Source organism: Chamaea fasciata, unplaced genomic scaffold (assembly GCF_029207755.1).
Source record: "Chamaea fasciata isolate MVZ Bird 193981 ecotype frontalis unplaced genomic scaffold, bChaFas1.0.hap1 SCAF_2, whole genome shotgun sequence".
Taxonomy (NCBI): domain Eukaryota; kingdom Metazoa; phylum Chordata; class Aves; order Passeriformes; family Sylviidae; genus Chamaea; species Chamaea fasciata.
The window spans coordinates 26,240,865-26,258,553 of record NW_027094087.1 but is presented as its reverse complement, the minus strand read 5'-3'; the positions used below and the strand labels follow the sequence as shown (position 1 = coordinate 26,258,553).

At 44.3% G+C, this 17,689-nt stretch overlaps 1 protein-coding gene across 2 annotated transcripts; it reads right to left on the bottom strand.

Moving 5' to 3' along the window:
- Positions 1-4,639: 4,639 nt before the first annotated feature.
- On the bottom strand, positions 4,640-14,195 carry LOC136284877 (terminal nucleotidyltransferase 5C). Of its 2 annotated transcripts, none has more exons than XM_066175344.1 (2): positions 14,175-14,195; positions 4,640-11,622 (listed from the first exon to the last, which is right to left on the bottom strand). In XM_066175344.1, the coding sequence occupies exon 2, from the start codon at positions 11,594-11,596 to the stop codon at positions 10,421-10,423; it is 1,176 nt and encodes a 391-aa protein (XP_066031441.1). In that variant the 5' UTR covers positions 11,597-11,622; positions 14,175-14,195; the 3' UTR covers positions 4,640-10,420. The 2 variants fall into 2 exon arrangements, with proteins under 2 accessions (XP_066031441.1, XP_066031442.1); XM_066175345.1 differs by lacking the exon at positions 14,175-14,195 and adding an exon at positions 13,414-13,476.
- Between the last annotated feature and the right edge of the window lie 3,494 nt (positions 14,196-17,689).

Genomic DNA, 17,689 nt, shown 5'->3' with positions numbered 1-17,689 from the left:
GAATAAAGATTTGGTTAAAGTCTAGGTAAACTGCCAGCACTCTGGCATGTCTGGATTCTCAAGAATCCATTGCTACGGAAATAAAAAGGAAATTAAACCACAGGAAAAATTAAAAAAGTATGCTAGGTTTCTATGGAGCCTGATTGAATGTGGGGGCAAGGTTTAACTTGCCACTTAATTCATGTCATTTAGAGATGAGGTTTAATTGACACTTACTTCACATCATTACGTAGTGACTGCAGGGCACTGAAGACCCCTGTGCTGCTGCTCAGTGCTCCGCAGCACCCCAGACCCTCTCTAAAATGCCCCATGCACAGAAATCCTTTCCTCAAGATACACTGTGGGCACCACTGCCTTTCAGACAGCTCTGGCCACATGACCATTAAACACCTTTCTGCAGTTTCTCAGTCCTTTGATACAATTTTTAAAAGTAGTGTCATTTCAATGGATGTAAAATTCAGCCACTCAGGCTGTCAGACTGTTTCAAGCAGTGCCAGGAGCCAGTGCTATTACACTGCAGCCTATTTGTGATGTATTACAATGCAATGTGTATAGAAATGAACCTCCTCCTCTGAGATGGGCGCTCTCACAAATTAAACATGGCTTGCAATCTATCAGGCATGCCTGCAACAGCCTGAAGAACAGTCATCATAAAAAGAAACAAAAACAAAACAAAACAAAAACAACCCAAACCCAAACAAAAAACAACAAAAACCCCAACCAAAACAAACAAACAAACAAACAAAAACAACAAATGCCAACACTCCTCCCCCCCCCAAGAGATTTAAATTGTTTTTTCTGCAGTTTTTCTCTTATTCAAGTCTAGACCACTATAGTGCATTGTAACAGCACTTTTCCATGAGGTCTGGGATCTGGACCTTTTGGCTGTAGTGAACAGAAACTCTCTGATGATGATCTGATATTATAATACTGCAAATCAGTCAAATGATCCCTGACGTGATCTAGAGACCCTTTCATTATTCATCTATTCTTTATTAGCAGTAAGTAAAACCAGCAAACAGGCAGCAAACACTAGCAAACATTTTTCAAAGTAAAAGCTGCTGTTTTAGACTTAAAGGTCATAACTTCACAAGCAGTTTAACAGCAAGACACTTACAGTCAAGTAAGTCATTGCTAGTAAATGAACTCTAATTCATGAAAGAAATTTCCATTTTTAAAGAACTAAATGTTCTCACCTGGTACTTCAATTAAAACAAAAAATTCAAGTCCTGGTCAACTGAAATTCCTAACTGCAGTTGCAATTATACCCATGCAGAAATCTTTTATTTCTAACTAGTCAACAAAAATCTGGCTGAGCATTCTGAAGGCCACAGTTCACACCAGAAGTGCTGAGGAGAGTCACGTGTTGCCCATAATAACAGAAGAGCACAGTTTATGTTGCAATTGAGTATTGCAAACAGGTGCAAATTATATTTGTAGAGCATCCTAACCATGGGCATAGCACAGCCCCACTGCAAGTTCTGCTGGCATGCTGCTGCACTTTGAAGTCAGACCAGCTTGTAAGAAGATGGAACACCTCTCTGTCAGTTTCCTGGTTCATCTGTGTAGGTTTTTAAAAAACCTGAATCCTTCTATTTGATTTCTGAAATGTCCCAATACCATCCAGCCTCCCTTTCCCTCCCCACCCCATCAACAGGCAGGGCTTCCAAAACATCCACTCCTGGCCCGGCCAGCAGGTCTCTCTGTCACCAGATGTAAAATGTGCTTTTTCCTCTCTTCAGAGCCCGTGGTCTGGGAAACAGTATTAAATAAGAGTCCTCCTTCTACCAGAGAAGTTCTGCAAGGAGGGAGGCTAACCACCAATTTGAGGCATGCACATCTTTAGCTGGAACATTACTCCACATTCAAATTTTCCTCTGCTCCAAAGCAGATGCTGGGGGTATTTTTTCCTGCGAGCAGAATTTCTCTGGAGTAACTCCATGAATTTGATGCCGGAGGCTGAGCTCCATCTGCACTTGTTGCTCCCACTGATCAAACAGGGCTGGAGAAGCACAGCCCAGTACAGCTGGGCAACAGGAGAGCTGTAACACAGGAGACCATGTCACTCAGGTCTGCCAGGCTGTTAGCATATCCCTCACAGTGCTGGAAAAACTCCCACTGGTGTCACAGGGAATTTGGACTGTGCCTATGGCAGGCTCTCAGCCCCAAAATAGCTTACTTTGTCCCAGCCTTAAGAAAAGCTGCCCAGGAGGACAAAGTGGAAGGGAACTCATGGGGGTTAAGAGATTTACATCAGTCCTGGCAATTAGTCAGGGCTGTGCAACATTTGGGGAGCCCCACACGAGCAGCAAGGCAGGCAGATGACTGTGATGAGTTACAGATGTGATGGCAAGAGCAGAAACATGGAGCTCTTCACTTCAGCTGTGCCAAACCAAAGACCCTTCGACTACTCATCTATTCCTATTAACAGTAAGTAAAATCAGTAATTAGATTGAAAGCCCCAAGGACACTTGTAACTGCAGAGTTTTAGATGTGGGGGTGCACAAGGAAAGGACTGAGGAGTTGCTGTTAAACACTGACAATATGAGGTTTCTTTGCGGTCTCTACTCTGTATTTGTAGAACAAATAAAAACTCCCAAAATAACCTGTGTCCAGTACCTCTGTGCTGGTACTTTGTGCTGACACTGGTTTTAAACCACCTGCAGCTTTCAAAGTGCCCACAACCATGTCATGTACCCTTCAGTGTGCAAGAACAATGCAAAACTGTGAGAACCACACAACACTGAAGACAGCATGGTAGGAAACAATGAAGACGAGTTACTCTGTCCATCCACTTTGTGAGAATTTGCCCATAGAATTCAGACAAAATGTTTTTCTAATACTCCCAAGTACAAAGTGCTACATCTGGAAACCAGGAGCACAGATGTTGTTGACAGCAGATGGCAGAGGCTGCCTCAGAAAGCAGCAGATGGAATTTGAAATCACTGTGGATAACTGACCTGGCACAAGCACCTGGCACACCATAATGCTGTGGTAAAAATGGCAGGTAGAGGTTGTAGACACAAACACCAAGAGGTTGAGAAGCAATCTGAGCACCATTTTTTGGGCTAACAACTGGTGCAGGGCCATGAGAAACAGGAACAATGAAGTTACAGAAGAAAATATTTCCAGCTTCTGACTCCAATGTATACAACATAAAGCTTCAAGCGCCCATTTCCTGCAGTTCATCCAAGAACTGAAGAGATTAGTGGATAGCAGGAGACTGTCTGGGACTTCTCAGCCTGGTTGATAAGGATGCAGCAACCCACAGGCTGAAGATGAACTTCAAAGCTCAATGTGAAAATGCAATTGAAGTTCTCAGTAATGACCACAATCAAATATTAGAACAGGTTCTCCCAGCTCAGAATGAATTGCCACTATCTTTAGGGCAAGCTTAGGGCACTAACTTTCAGGGGGGAACATTCAGATATAGCTTTCAGAGTAACTTTTTCAGATAAGCAATGGAGAGGGGGCAGGGAAGGGAATTGTTGCAGGTGGACAGTCAGTTCTGAAGCAAGAAGGGCACCCACAAAGGCACCAGTCTGTAGGTGCAATTCACATTGCACATACCTGGCACACTCAGATTTGCCTTGCTGCATGGGGACAGTGACTAAATTAGAATTCTCACACTTCAACCCTTCTCTTTCAAGAGGGGACATTTTTCCCTTTGCTTGAAGTGCAATCAAGCCTTGGGAGTCTCCTGAAGTATGCAGGAGCTTCTACAGAGGTTTCTCAGTGACAAAAGGTTATTGGAACAGACTAGACCAGTCCATCCTGTGTCTTGGCCAGACTTCTCCCACAGTTTGCACTACTCCATTCTGCAAGCAGTGGGGTGACATGGATTGTCCTCTAATCTACTTACCAGTCAAAAAAACAGCCCAGCATTTTGCAGCACAGCCCAGGCAGCTCGTTCCTGCTGGTTAATTAAACCACTTGGCCAACGGTCAATGGGTTAACACTAACAAATGTATAGGATACCTTAATGTACACACAAACTACCAGCTTAGGCTCTCACAGCTGCTTTGCACAGTTTTTGTCACGACTCACTTTTTCCAGCACAATGACTCAACCCTTTCCTAGGAGGAAAATCACTAAGGTTTGGCAGGCTAAATACTCCTTTGGTTGGGCAGTCTTGCCTATAGGATATGGAATTCATTGAGATGAAGCAAAACAATCTCAGCACTGCTACTGCAGCAGAACATGACTGCTATCTTTGTACCTATATCCAAGTGATATGTGCTGGATAAATAAAAATGTTATTTTACTCCTGAAAATGGCAACTGCAGGTACTCAATGTATTGATGAACTAAATACATTAATATGTAATAAGCAATGTTAAATATGCAGGAATGAACAGATTTTTTTCTCTCATAGGACCAATTATTCTGTCTCTGTAAGGGCACTTTGAATACTCTGATGTCAAAAATACTAATTATTCCATCAGAGAAGGAAAGAGAAAATAAGTACCCCTGACAGAATAATGGCAATAATACAGAATACCATATGTCTAATGCCTCACAGCCCATGACAACACTGAGCTCACCTTTCACAGCATGGAGAAGGCAGAGTTCTAACAGATACACCAGAACAAGGTATTTATTTTCACTAGCAATACAACTGCAATAGAGCAAAACCATCATTCTTTATTTCCTCTCAATGTTTACCATTATATAAGCTCTATATGGAACATACAGAGTACTCTGGCACCTGTTTTGTTGTTTCACTATCTGACTCTGAGAAGCTGAGCTTGGTATTCTAGAAACATAAGGGTGGTACCCAAAATAACTCAGAAGCTTTCATGATGTGACAAACAGGAGTTAAGGTAGGAGAGTTTCAGGTGACAAGCAGATGGCTTGTGTTGCCCAGCTGCATTATCAGTTCTCTGTTTAAGTTCATAGGGAAGCAATTAGATCTGGAAAAGGGACTACACAAGGCTCATGATTGCTTCCATGGGATCACACCACCTCTAAATTCCACAGAAGTTTCCACTGCAGGTGTTAGAAGGTCCTGGAGACTGGAATTTCTCCAGCAATACTTAACTGAGGCTAGAGTTTGGAGCTCTGGAGAGAATTAGAAGTAGGCACAATTTTTAAGAGCATTTATTCTTTATTCTAGAGCAGAAGCAGCAAGTGGACTGCCACACAATCCTAGCTTGTACTTAGCTTTGATCTGCTCAGCTCCCACTGACCATTGGTAAATAGTAGCATCAGCATTTAGGACAGTGTGAAAGCAAAGGTTTTCAACTGTGAATAACCTGAAGAACAATTGCTGACTTTGTTTCTTGCCCCCTTGGGTGGTGAGTTGAAGTTCACAGTAGCACATAAAATGGAGTGTGTCACAGAACAGACTGGCAGGCTTCAGTGCAGACCAGACCCTACCTAACAGGTCCAGGTCTGTGTTTCATCATGTCTTAAAGTTGAGGCCAGATGATGGTCAGACAGGGAAAAAATGGTTCTCTAGAAGCTGTCTCTATAATGAAAGAGAAAGATTAACCATGTCTCACTTATCTGACTAATCTTCAATAAGTTGAGGCAGATATGAAAAAATGTACCTTGAATAACATCTAAAGCAAGCATTACTGTGTACCCCACACTGCTAGGAGCCTCACAAGTGCACCTGCCCACCCACTGGACAACAAGCTCTACAGATACTTTGTCAGCATTATTTAGATGCAAAAATAGCTTGAGGCAAGGGTTGTTTAGCATAAGTTTATTTGCACAAGAATTTCAGCATCATTAAGGACCAAACCCTAAATTCCAAGGATGACAAATGAATACCACAGTGCAGAACAGTAGACAAAGTTACTGTGACTAGTCTCACATTTAGGCTCATCACAAATTCAAATATTTCTAGTTCCCTGTTTTGCCAGCTAAAAGAAGAGGGAGGGGGGAGGGGAAAAAAAAACAACAACAAAAAAAACAAAAACAAAAACACAAAACAAAAAAAAACCAACAAAACAAACTTCTTCCAAAGAGATGAGACAGGTTTTCCAAGAGTTGACCTCTTTTAATAGTAAAACATAATAAGATAAACACAGGAAAAAAAGGCCTTTGAAATTTAAATCGGAAGTGCAGTTTTATTCAGAGACAAGCCCAATCCAGACATTTAAGTGAGAAAAACCAGAGTGCTCCAACCATCCCCCCCAAAGTCTCTACTAGACCAACATCCCACTCTATATCTATCTTCACTGAAAATAAAGATCATTTATGAAATACACTTAACTGTATTCAAGAAACAATTGAGTATGACTTTGATGTGAGGGCAAGAAGTTTTATTATTCATTTGGCTTTCCCAATGCCCAAATTAGACCGAGCTGCCGATGACTGTGGTCAACTTACTTCTTATTCCTGTGCCTAACAATTACAGAATCCTGAGAGCTGAGTGAGAGGACTAGGAAACAAGTACCATCAGTAGTACACTGACAGTTTAGAATTGGGGCAATTTGTCCAGGTTCTCTTCTAAGAGGCCTTTTCCCAACTACTCATCTAGTGACAAGCAGAGATCACTACCAACATCAGTGGTTATTCTAGGAATCAGGAACCCACAAAGCCTAGGCACATACCAAATTTCTTAACTCCAGAACTCAAGTCCAAAATACGGATCTTGAAGTTTCAATAAAAAGCTTTAGGTATTTGGACTAGATTTCAATACTACCTACTGCTTTGTAAAGGAGGTGATTAATGTGAAAGCATGAGGATCTCTCAAAAAATGGTTACTCAGAAGCAAGCAGTAGTCTTAAACCCCCAGCGAAGTGATTGATTGACTGAGCTGAGGACAAACACAGCAATAATTAAATCTTTAGCACAGTAAGCACAAACTACACTTTAGCTTACAACTTGTCACAGTGACCATGGATCAGCACAGGGATTTCTCCAAAGTGACTAAAACACAGTCTTCTACCAGGTCTCCTTGGTAGCCTATCAAATAAAAAAGTCTATCTTGCAGTGAGGAAGTCACAACAATAAACTGCAAGTCAAGGGGAACTTGGCACTAAATACTGTCAGCAGGTGCTTAACCTCAGACTGGCTTTGTCCAGCAATGGTTACAAGCTACACAAAGAAAACAGCTATTTTATACCATAGCCCAGTTAGTAGAAGCTTGATCCTGAGGAATGATGCACTGAGTGTTCCTGCAGCTTTGTTTTAATGCCACAGCCCAGAGGGAATGTACCAGCTAAGAGTCTGAAGTACAGTAGTCTCTCTCTAACCCCCACATGGCACACAAGAGGTTAGTACAGGTTTGCAGAGGCATTATTAGTGCTCAGCGGTGACTGAATCAAGCAGGCATCCTAGACTTGGCTTAGGGTCATCACTTTTACCTGGTGCTCATTCTCAAATTACCCCTTGCTATGGGGGGAATCATAAACCTGAACTCAAACCAGCTAACCCACATCAAGCTGCCAGGACAACCCAGAAGAGAAAAGGGTAGGCTGCCTGCAGCACAGTGATGAAAAGCTACCAAGTACCCTAGCTTTACTTGCCAAGCCAGGATTATTTTGAAGGCAATGGGACAAGCAGCGTCCCAGCAATCCCTGGCACTCCAGGGTCAATGCAGCAGGCAGTGTGCAGCTTCAGGATACAATTTAACCATTCTAGAGTTTAGTATCAAAGAGCCAGGTTACAAAGCATCAATATTTCCCACCTGCCAGAGCATCTTAACCAGACAGGGAACACAAGAATCTTGCAAAGCTCAGACCCAGGCACTCAGCTGTTCAGAGAGCAGCAATTCAACGTGCAGCTTCCTCAGAGGCCTCAGCATCAAGTTACATCAGCAAAAGCACAATACTTATGGCAGGAAACTTACCTTCCCCATAGCTCTATCTCACTAGGAATCCAATTCAGCCTTTTTTCCTACTCTAGCATTTCCTTTTCCAGGAGATCCACCTGGCCTGATGTTCAGCAGCCAAGGCATTAAAGACTAACAAAACAAGCCTGTGTTTCCAGCTTGTGAGGACTCCTCCCAAGCACCTCACCACTTCACAGAAACAGTTCCTAAGGATCAGCCATGACATCACAGAAGGCAGACACCTGAACCTAAGCCCCTCGAGGCAATGGTTCACTTCTGCAATGACTATAGCATAGGTTGGCTTCAAGCACATCTATGCAAGAGATGACAGCAATTACAAACTCTTAAGTCTTCTTTCTAGTGACACTCTATACTAGGCCAAGTATTGCTTTGCATGCAGGAGTTATTCTTGCCTAGGATAGCATTCCAGCAGTGATCTTGCACTAAGTTTAACACATGCGACAACACTGGCATCATGTTAGTTTTAAAAAAGTCAAAGTCTTGGATGACAGATGTCTTGTCTGTAAACCACACCAAGTCCAAGCCACAGTTAATGAAAAAGGCTGGGTTTGCTTTCAACTTTAGCTCCTCTGGCCGACTAATCAGGAAGCCTTTAATGAAAAAAACCCACAATATAATCCACCAAATTATTTGTGTTTTTGCTGCCGATGTTACTATCAAAACTGTTCAGGAAATTAAGCTAAAGCCTGCTTGGCTACATACAGTCCACTTTGTAAATTGCATCTCTCCCTGCCTTCCTACACTAAATGAAGTCTGAAGAGAGAAGTAGCCTCACTGCTCTGTTGAGAAAGTCTTTATGAAGCAGTTATGAAAAGTGGAAAGGACTTGTTGGTCTTATGAGGAGCAGGCAACTTTTACTGTCATTTAAGCACAGCACTGCTGCTTTTTTCCACCTTGAATAGCAACCAAATATTGGTGTTCCACCTGCTTTCTGCTTTACCTTCTAAGCCTTAATCATTTGTTGGATCAGGCACTTTGGTCTTACAAGCTTGCAGAAAAAGCAATAAATAGTTATAGAAAGAATAAAAAAGATTCAGTGAACAAGCATTCTTGAACATTGCACCAGCACATAATAAATAGCTCTAAGATTTGCCTTTCTAGTCTACATCTCTGGTTAAACAACAGGAACTCCAGATCATTGCTATATGTATTTTACTATTGTAATTCAGTGAAAATCATCTGGTTAATAACACCACTATATAAATGACGAATTTTCAACCTTCCTTATAAAGCCCACGAGTCTCAAAGCAGCAAGTTCAGCCCCTTGTACTTCCAAGGGACTGCATACTCTTCCAGAGACTATTCTGAACTCAGGCCCAGACTTTCAACTCATACAGCTTCTCTGAGAGAAGAGAGAGAAGGAGAGCTCTGCTTAGGGCTTGTACACCTCTTCAAGTGAGGGTTAAGAGCAGTAAAAAGGAAGAATTTTACCCTAACCACTCAAAATGCTGTCTCATGCAGTGACCAGGTGATAGTGATAACCCAGTAAGCTCAACCCTTCAGTGGTGACAGAAAGGCAAACCTTCAGGACCTGCCTGAAGTTGTACAGTAAGAAATTCATTTTAGGAGGCGCTTCCAGAATCTCAGTACTGTGGCAGGAGTGCACATAATCCTGCAATTTACAGTGGCTTGGGATTTTTGTTTAGGGTTTTTGTTGGTTTTTCTGTGGACCTGTGAGGAAGAAAATTCGGTCAAACCCCCAAGTAAGAGCTGTGCTACTTCCCAACTGTGCCAAAATTGTTTTGAAAGACAGTCAGAAAGGCTTTAGCTTCATGCTGGACTCAAGAATATTTTTCCAAGTTAAGTGTTCAAACTGTGGCTCCAATTCTATTTAAAGCTTCAATTCCTCATTTCAAGGGCTTTTCACATTACCAAGTTTTAGACTGTGTTTTGGTATGCTTTTAGAAATGCCACTTTCCAAGTTTTTGTCGTCAAGAAAATTTTAACCAGCTTATGCTTTGTGAATAGACTTACTAAACTATCCTCAACTTCCAAGAAATTAATCTTGAACTCAAGGCAGGACCACATATCCATAGGCACTACGAGAAATAACATTTATGTCCTCTACAAGACAGACAGTATCCATACCAGCTCTACACAGACACAAAGTAAAAGAGACCCAAGCATAACATGAGCCCAGTCTTGGCACAATTAGTTCAAGAGGAATTCCGCCACAACTTGGACTGAGGAAGAGTAATGAGGTTAGGGAATAGAAAGCAAAGTTCTGCTGCTGCTCCAGGAGCAGCTTTTGCTTAAGGCATTTTACAGTCAATTAACCAACCCAGTTTACTGAATACTCCACTTCAATCACACATTAACAGCCCCATCCAGAACTAGTACAAAGTTTCTTAACTGGTCCTCTTAAACGTTTGGCTGCTGGTTCTCTTCTCCCAACGAAGAGGTAATAAGGCTTTTTGGCATTTGTAGAGATGCACTTAAAGGTTCATAGCAGGTCACCTGGCTGCATAATCCTGCTGCACACCAGGGAATGGACAGTCTGATACAGTCACATTTCCATTAGAGAACATCCAGCTGACAGTTATTACTTGTCTATATTTACACTCAGCTTCCTGGCTTTCAGTAGCCTCCACCCCGGAGCACTGGAGGGAAGCGATCAATTGCAAGGCAACCAAGTGGGGTAGGACTGGCTGTACAGCACAGGGGCACTTGCAAGGTAGTAATTGCTGAAGTTTGCATCACTGACATAAGGTGCTGGCTGGTAGTAACAGGTTACATTAGTGGCGTTAGGGATGACGTTCTGTTCTGCCAGCACCTTGAGCGCCAGCAGAGAAATCAAATTGAGAGTCTGCCTTCGCTCGTGTCCCATGAGGCAGACGGTGCTCTCGTTCACCACCCTGCGCAGGATCATGAGGTAGTCATACTTGCTCCTCTCTTCTTTGGAGAAGTGGTTCTGGAGGTAGGTCTCCAGCTTGCGCTGCTGATCCAGGATGTCTGGGAAGTCTATGAAGAATCGGGAGCACATGTAGCGCTCCAAAGTTTTGATCTTGTCCTTATCCATGGGCCTGAAGTCTCGTACTAAGAGGTTACTGTACTTCAGTAGCCCCCCACCTCGGATCTCTTCAGGGTTTTTGGTAGCTATCAGCTTGTTCTGGAGGTGATCAAAAGCTGCTTCAAAGTCTCCGTACATGCTCTCCCCGATCACAGTTGGATGGAAGTGCTCTGACATGGGCGTTTCTGAGTAGTCATAGTAGAAGAGCAGAGAGTCCAGAATGATCTGGAACGAGTCCACACTGAACTCAAACTGCCGCCGTATGCAGTCTACAAACTTAAGCTCCACATTTTTGCCATGCTTGTTGGAAAGCGATATCAAGCTCCAACGGTCAGTCTCCGTGTACACTTTGACCAGCTTCTGGATATAGGCTTCCTTCAGTGTTACGGGACTGATTTTCAGCTTGCTGACTCCTTCCGGCAGGAAATTCAAGAGAGATCGCAAGACCACGTCTCGAACTAACTGAAACTCTGCCTCACTTAGAAGAGAAACTTGGAAAATGAGATCCAGGTCTTTGCATCCCAGCCCATTATCCTTGACCAGGACGTGACCAGCTGCAGAACCATTCAGCCGGACATCGTGGACCACAATGCCCGCTTCGCTCAGCCGGCCCCGAACCGTCTGGACAATGTCCTTCAGAGTTATCTTCAGTGTCGGGAAGTTCCCACGCCCGTGGATGGGAACCACCTCTGTCAGAACCTCGTGCAGACGGCTGACCTGCTCCCAGTTCAGTACACTGCAGGACATGGAGTCTGCTCTGCTACTTCCTTTGCCTGCCATCTCAGGGCTTCTCTTCTCCAAAGAAACTGTATGGAGGTAGAGTATAAAAAGAAAAAGACAAGTCAGAGCTGCTGTTTGTGCTTCCTAGATTTATCCCTAGGCTCTGTTCTTCTGTCCATTCACAAAGACATAAACTAGAAAGAAGTAATTCTATGTATTAATGATTACCAGCAATCCTTTCACCTGAAATGAGACACAGCTTTTCTAATGGTATAGGAAAAAAATATTAGCTGTCATTGTTTTGTTGGTTTTTTTTGGTGAGGTAGAGTTACTTCAGGAAAGTAGTTTGTGTCAAATGGAAATTACCAAAGATGGCACAAGGTTTATCTAAGGCTAAAGTCATCAGCAGCACCAGCAGAAGTGAGATGAGCTGCAAAGCACTTCTGAAAGTTAGGCTTTGAAGTTGTTTCATGATGCAAATAAAGCTCAAACTGCTGTCTCCAACTAACACAACCATAGAAGACCCTCAGGTGTTAGTTTCAGGGCTTAGACATCCAGCCCACTGATAGTTCTTAAAATATGCCAGAGATACAAGATTTCTTCATTTTCATAGAACTCTTTCCTTTCTGAATGATCCAGCATCTATCACTCACAGGATAAAGGCCAAGTACATCTTGCTCCTGCAAAAAGCTGTAGTTCTTCAACATCCTGGACAAAATTTCAGCTGCAAAGTCAGGTAACAGCATTCAATGGGCACTACAGTCTTTGTGAGCAACTCTTTACCCGTCTTCAGAGACACTGCCTAACCAAATTACCTCTCTGGAAATATTCATCCTTACCCCAAGTTCTGCTCATTTGTGAAGGGCAAACAAGCTTGTAAGATCTGGGATAAATTCAGATGATCCATATCAAGTTCATGTTACACTTTTAACACCCAGAATCTCACTAACCAGACTTGGTCACTGCCTCGTCTGAACATTTTAAGCACAAGAGAATGATCTGATTAGCTGTGACAAGACTTCTTTAGTCAATTGTCTTTTGTAGCATGTAGATACTTACAGATGTTCTACAGTCATACAACTCAAACTGATGTTAATACCCTTTTCTTTTTTTAAGTGTTCCAGGTTTCTGTGTAGCCAGGTGCTTCCTGACAGCTACAGACTAATTGAGGACTCATCTTCTTCTGCCCCAAGTGCTCCTGAAGACTGCACCTGCCTAGTCAAGCTTAAGCAAATTAACTCTTGCCTACCAAGAATGAAAAAAACAAACCCTATAGTTTCCTAGCATGCAACAGCACAGTGCATGGAACATTTTTAAGCAAGTTTCAAAGAACAACTATTGCCATCTCAGACCTCTTCTTTTCCAGCTTTTTGGTTTTGAGCAGCTTTTTGACCTGCCACCTCTTCGGATGAAGAGAGCCAAATCCTAGAGCAAGTACACAGTGAGGTTAAAATGTGTCTGGGGAAGTAGCTTCTCTTCTTGAGCATGAGCTGCTGCATTACAAACTGTGCTGCCATGGATCACATCAGCACCAGCAGGCATGAAACAAACCTGTGGTTTGCAAGATGATCAATCTAGGACAAATCAAGAGGTTCTTCAAGCTCAATCCTTAATGCTCCAACACAGCATAAACACAAAAGCATCAAGCCTGCCAGCAGCTGCTCTCAGGCAGTTAAAGCACATTAAAGTATACTTCCTTTGTAAACTCACTGTACTTCCATTAAATCCTTCAGATCACTAAAGAACACAGAAGTTTACCTGTGACTTCTAACTGAAGCTGCAAGTGCTTTCAGCTACTATCTCTGAGACTAATCCCTCTCCTCCTTCCCATTTGCAGCCCTCTCTTGCAGCCAAGACAACACACACAGCTCACTCACCCAGTGACAAGAAAGGACTTGGACCAGTGCTTCCAACCCCACCACACACACTTGGTTCTGCTTGGTGACCCTCACCTAGGAGAGTAATGCACGTTGCTGCCCTTGGGGGGAGGAAGACAGAGTATTTAATTTCCAGTTCAGTGGAGAGCTTAATTCTCAGGCTGTCAACCTCCAAAGCCTCCCACCTCCAAATCACTTGTGTTTGCCTACTCGGCAAGGTTTATGTTAATGACAACAGACTCCTAGCGACTCCAGTGTTCTTTGGGATGCTAACAGCTCAAATGCCTCTTGTTTCACTGGCAGCCATTCCCTTCACAAGATCGGACACCTGAAGTTGCTCGCTCCTCGGGAAGAAAACCACTACGGAGGCAGGAGACACTACCTATCTTTAATACCGAGTGTAAAGAGCGTTGTAAGCAATACTCAAATCAGAAGCAAAAAAGAGCGAGGACTACACACCTTCACCTCGGTCACGAAGAGGTGCGCTACCCTGCAGCGGCAACTTTCTCCCATAAGACATATAATTTGACACAACACCCAAAGAGCTCCACAGCCCCGTCCCCGTGGAGCCCAGCGGCGCTGCGGGCGTGCGGTCCGGCTCCCTTCGCGGGACGATCATCGCCCCCTCAGCGAGCAGGGAACCCGCGTTCCGCCGCCTCCCACACCCACGGCCCTGACAGAAGCGCTGCTCCCAGGAGAGCCCGCCCGCCCCGCCAGCTCAGCCCCGGAGAGGGGAAAGGAGCCCCGGCCCCGCCGCTCACCTCGGCCTCGCCGCTCACCCCGAGCAACCGCGCCAGCTCCGCTCCGGCCCGCGACCGCCCTTTATGGCCCTCCATGGCCGCCCCGGCCCGCCCCGGCCCGCCCCGCCAGGCCCGGCCCGGCCCTCCCGCCTCAGCGGGGGCGGCTCTGGCCGCCGGGGCGGCCGCCGGGCGCGCTGCCCGGGAGCCCCGCGGCGCTCGGGGCCGGGAGCGGACGGGCGTGGCCGCCCGGCCCGGGAACCCTCGCCCGCCGCCTCGGGGGCTCGCCCCGAGAACTCCACACGCAGCGCCCCAGCGGCCGCTGCCCCTCTCCCATAGACATACAAACTGTTGGAAGGACCTCTCAGTTCAGGAAGGACATTGAGGGGCTGGAGAGATTCCAGAGAAGAGCCACGAAGTTGGTGGAGGATCTGAAGCACAAGTCCCATGATGAGCGGCTGAAGGAGCTGGGGTTGTTTAGTTCGGAGAAAAGGAGGCCCAGGGGAAACCTTATCGCCTCTCTACGACTGCCTGAAAGGAGGATGTAGCCGGGTGGTGATCAGGCTCTTCTCCCAGGCAACAAGTGACAAGAGACGATAGAGTCTTAAGCTGTGGAGGGTTCAGGTTGGACATCAGGACGAAATTCTTCAATGAAAGGGAGATTAGACACTGGAATGGACTGCCCAGGGAGATGATGGAGTCACAGTCTCTGGAGTTGTTTAAAGGAAGACTGGATGTGGCACTCAGTGCCATTATCTAGTTGACATGATGGTGTTTGGTCATAGGTTGGACACGATGATCCCAAACGTCTTTTCCAACCTAATTGGTTCTGTGAATCTGTGGGCTACGATGAAGAGCTGACTGAAATAGAACAGGACTTTTCCGTAGGCACCTTGTCCTAGACAGAGCAGCTGTCAGCAGAGGTCCCAGACATCCAGCTCTGCCAAAGAGTTTTTTGTGGTGCTCAACTGCAAACAGCCAAGCAGGCTCTCATCCAGAACCTACAAGGATGGGCTCACAAGGATGTTACAGCAGTGTTGAAACAGTGTGCTACTGGAAACTGTGGCTGATGGGCTGTGGGAGGCTCTGCGCACATGGACAAGGATGATGGAATGACTGGACAGGAATCAACTTGGACATGCAGTGTCATAAAAATCAGCTGGTGGGTAATAGTGCAGGGTGTGAGATTCTGGAGGCAAAAGTTACAATTCCTGCTGAGAACACAACATTTCATTAAATACAGAGGTATCTGCCTTTTGTTAGGATAATCAGGACTCAATAGAAGTGGGGGGAGAAAATCAACACAAACTAGGACAGGCCAGCTGACATAATCCTAGTAGAAGTAAAAAAAGTACTTACAAAGCATTGGGGAAAAAAAAAATCACCACTACATCTGTTATACTGTTTGGCCATACACAGTCAAGAGAGGTGAATTAAAAGCTGCACAAATATGGAGAAGAGCTGGCCTTGAATGAGGAAACTGGAAAGCTCCTTTTTGCCTAGCAAACACAACAGACCTGCCTTGTTTCACCAACAAAGCCAAAGACGAGCAGAAATAGGGATGGGTTAGATAGTTATTTATTTTACTCCAGTATTGCCCCACTGGGATAAATAACAGGAAACAAAATTACTTATTTAAATTATAGGAAAACATTGATACAAGAATCAGATTTGAGGCAAGTTACCATCTTGTTGTCCAATGAGATAATTGTGATTTCAGAGCCTTGCAGGAGGGAAGGGAATAAAACTAGGTTTAAGATGAAGCTAGAACAGAAAATACGTAATATGATTGCCTGCGGTGGTATGGAGCTGGACATGAGGATCCAGATCTCTCTCAACACTTTCCCCCTATGTTTTTAAAATTAGAAAGAGAAATAGGGAACTCAAAGAGAAGTAGTAGCACAAATGAGAGAAGCATAACCACTTGTAAGGAATTGTCCCACTTGGAGATTAAATAATCAGTGAATGATCTCACCTCTTAAGAATATTTCTTCAGCAAGATTTCTGCCTCAAATAATTTCTGCCTTTTGACAATAACTGATGGTTTTGGGCAGTATATTTTCTGTTGCCACATGGGAAGCTATTAAAGTACTTATTATGAAATATTTTCTATTGGGAATATTTGTTAGATACCAGTATAGACAAAGATAAACTTCAGCACATACTGCTATTACAGTTCTTAAAGTATTAATCAAAGGTTCATACTTTACAATATTTATTTAAAAGTTCTTGTTTCACAAAAGCATTTATAAACACGAAGAGGTATCTCAACCCTATTTTGGGGTGTTTTCTTTATCCTCTGACTTGCAGACCTTGAGTATTTGTCAGGGGAACAGTACACTGCCCAGTACTCTCTGCAGTGAACTTAGACCTCCTGACAATAAACTCATTCTTTTTAATTGCTTTTCATGGGTGCCACACAAAGGGTCCTTGGGGTGGGAATTGGAAATGCCATTAAAGCTGGCTGGACCAGGCTCTAAGTAAATTGCAGGAATAATGAAGAATGCATCTTTGAGTAATGAGGGCCCATTCACCCCCGAGGAGAAGCTGCCTTCTGCTACCCATCCACCTGGGTCTGTGCAGTGGATTATGGTGACATGAGGATAGAAAACATGGAAATATACAGCCCACTGCTGAGACAAGAGATCAAAAATCGTGGGCTACTGCTCAGGTGCTGTGGCTGCTGACGTGGCTGACACAGGCCCAGACACAGCTCCAGGGTATAATCTTAATGTCTAGCAGTTATTTAGGACTTTTCCTGCTGCCAGGTCTAATTTTGAGTCTTGGAAGAAGTAATGGGTGATCCCAATCTTTGCAAGCCATACTTTCTCCAAGAGTGACTGGGATACAGATAAAATCCTGCCACAAGACAGTGAGTGCTGGCAGCCACCTTGCCCCTCTGCTCTTGGACAATTGTCATTCCCCCTTCTCCCACAGCTGCTCCATCCCTCATCTCTGCCTGTTGCTCCAGTGTTTCTTCTCAGCTTCCTTCCTCCTCCCCTCTTCTGGGGTGTACCCTTCTTTGGGATACACAGCACTGGACGTGTTTCAGAGGGTTTTCAGACAGAGGATGGGGAATGAAGAAGGATCAGCTGGCTCCTGGGAAGGCAGTGTGACAACGGGAAAAGAGTCTGTGAGCTGCCAAAACAGCAGCAAGTATGGAGTTATATTAAAACAGTGCAAGTTGTTCATTTTTATCCAGTAAATAGGGTAGCAAATCTGGCAGAAGAAACTCACTTAAAAGCCTTTAAGTCAGCTCAGTGACCTGGCACTGTCAGATGAGTTTCCTTATGTGATGCATTGCTGAACGTAATGTGTCATCATAAATCTTGGTTGCTACAGCTGTTAAAGCCATAAAGTGAAGCAGAGTTATTAATACCCAGTAGTAATAGCTGTCAGGCTCCATTCTGTAATTGAGCATCAGATCTGCAGTTGGAAAACTCTTCTTTTTTGTCTGACATGTGGAGTAACCGCGTGTCTGCAGATGCCAAGAGAGTGGAGACAGGTAGGAACATCCCACCCACGCAGGGCTATGATGA

What these genes read in the sequence shown, in the direction of transcription:
- LOC136284877 (XM_066175344.1), bottom strand. Translation starts at nt 11,596, where the DNA reads ATGGCAGGCAAAGGAAGTAGCAGAGCAGACTCCATGTCCTGCAGTGTA.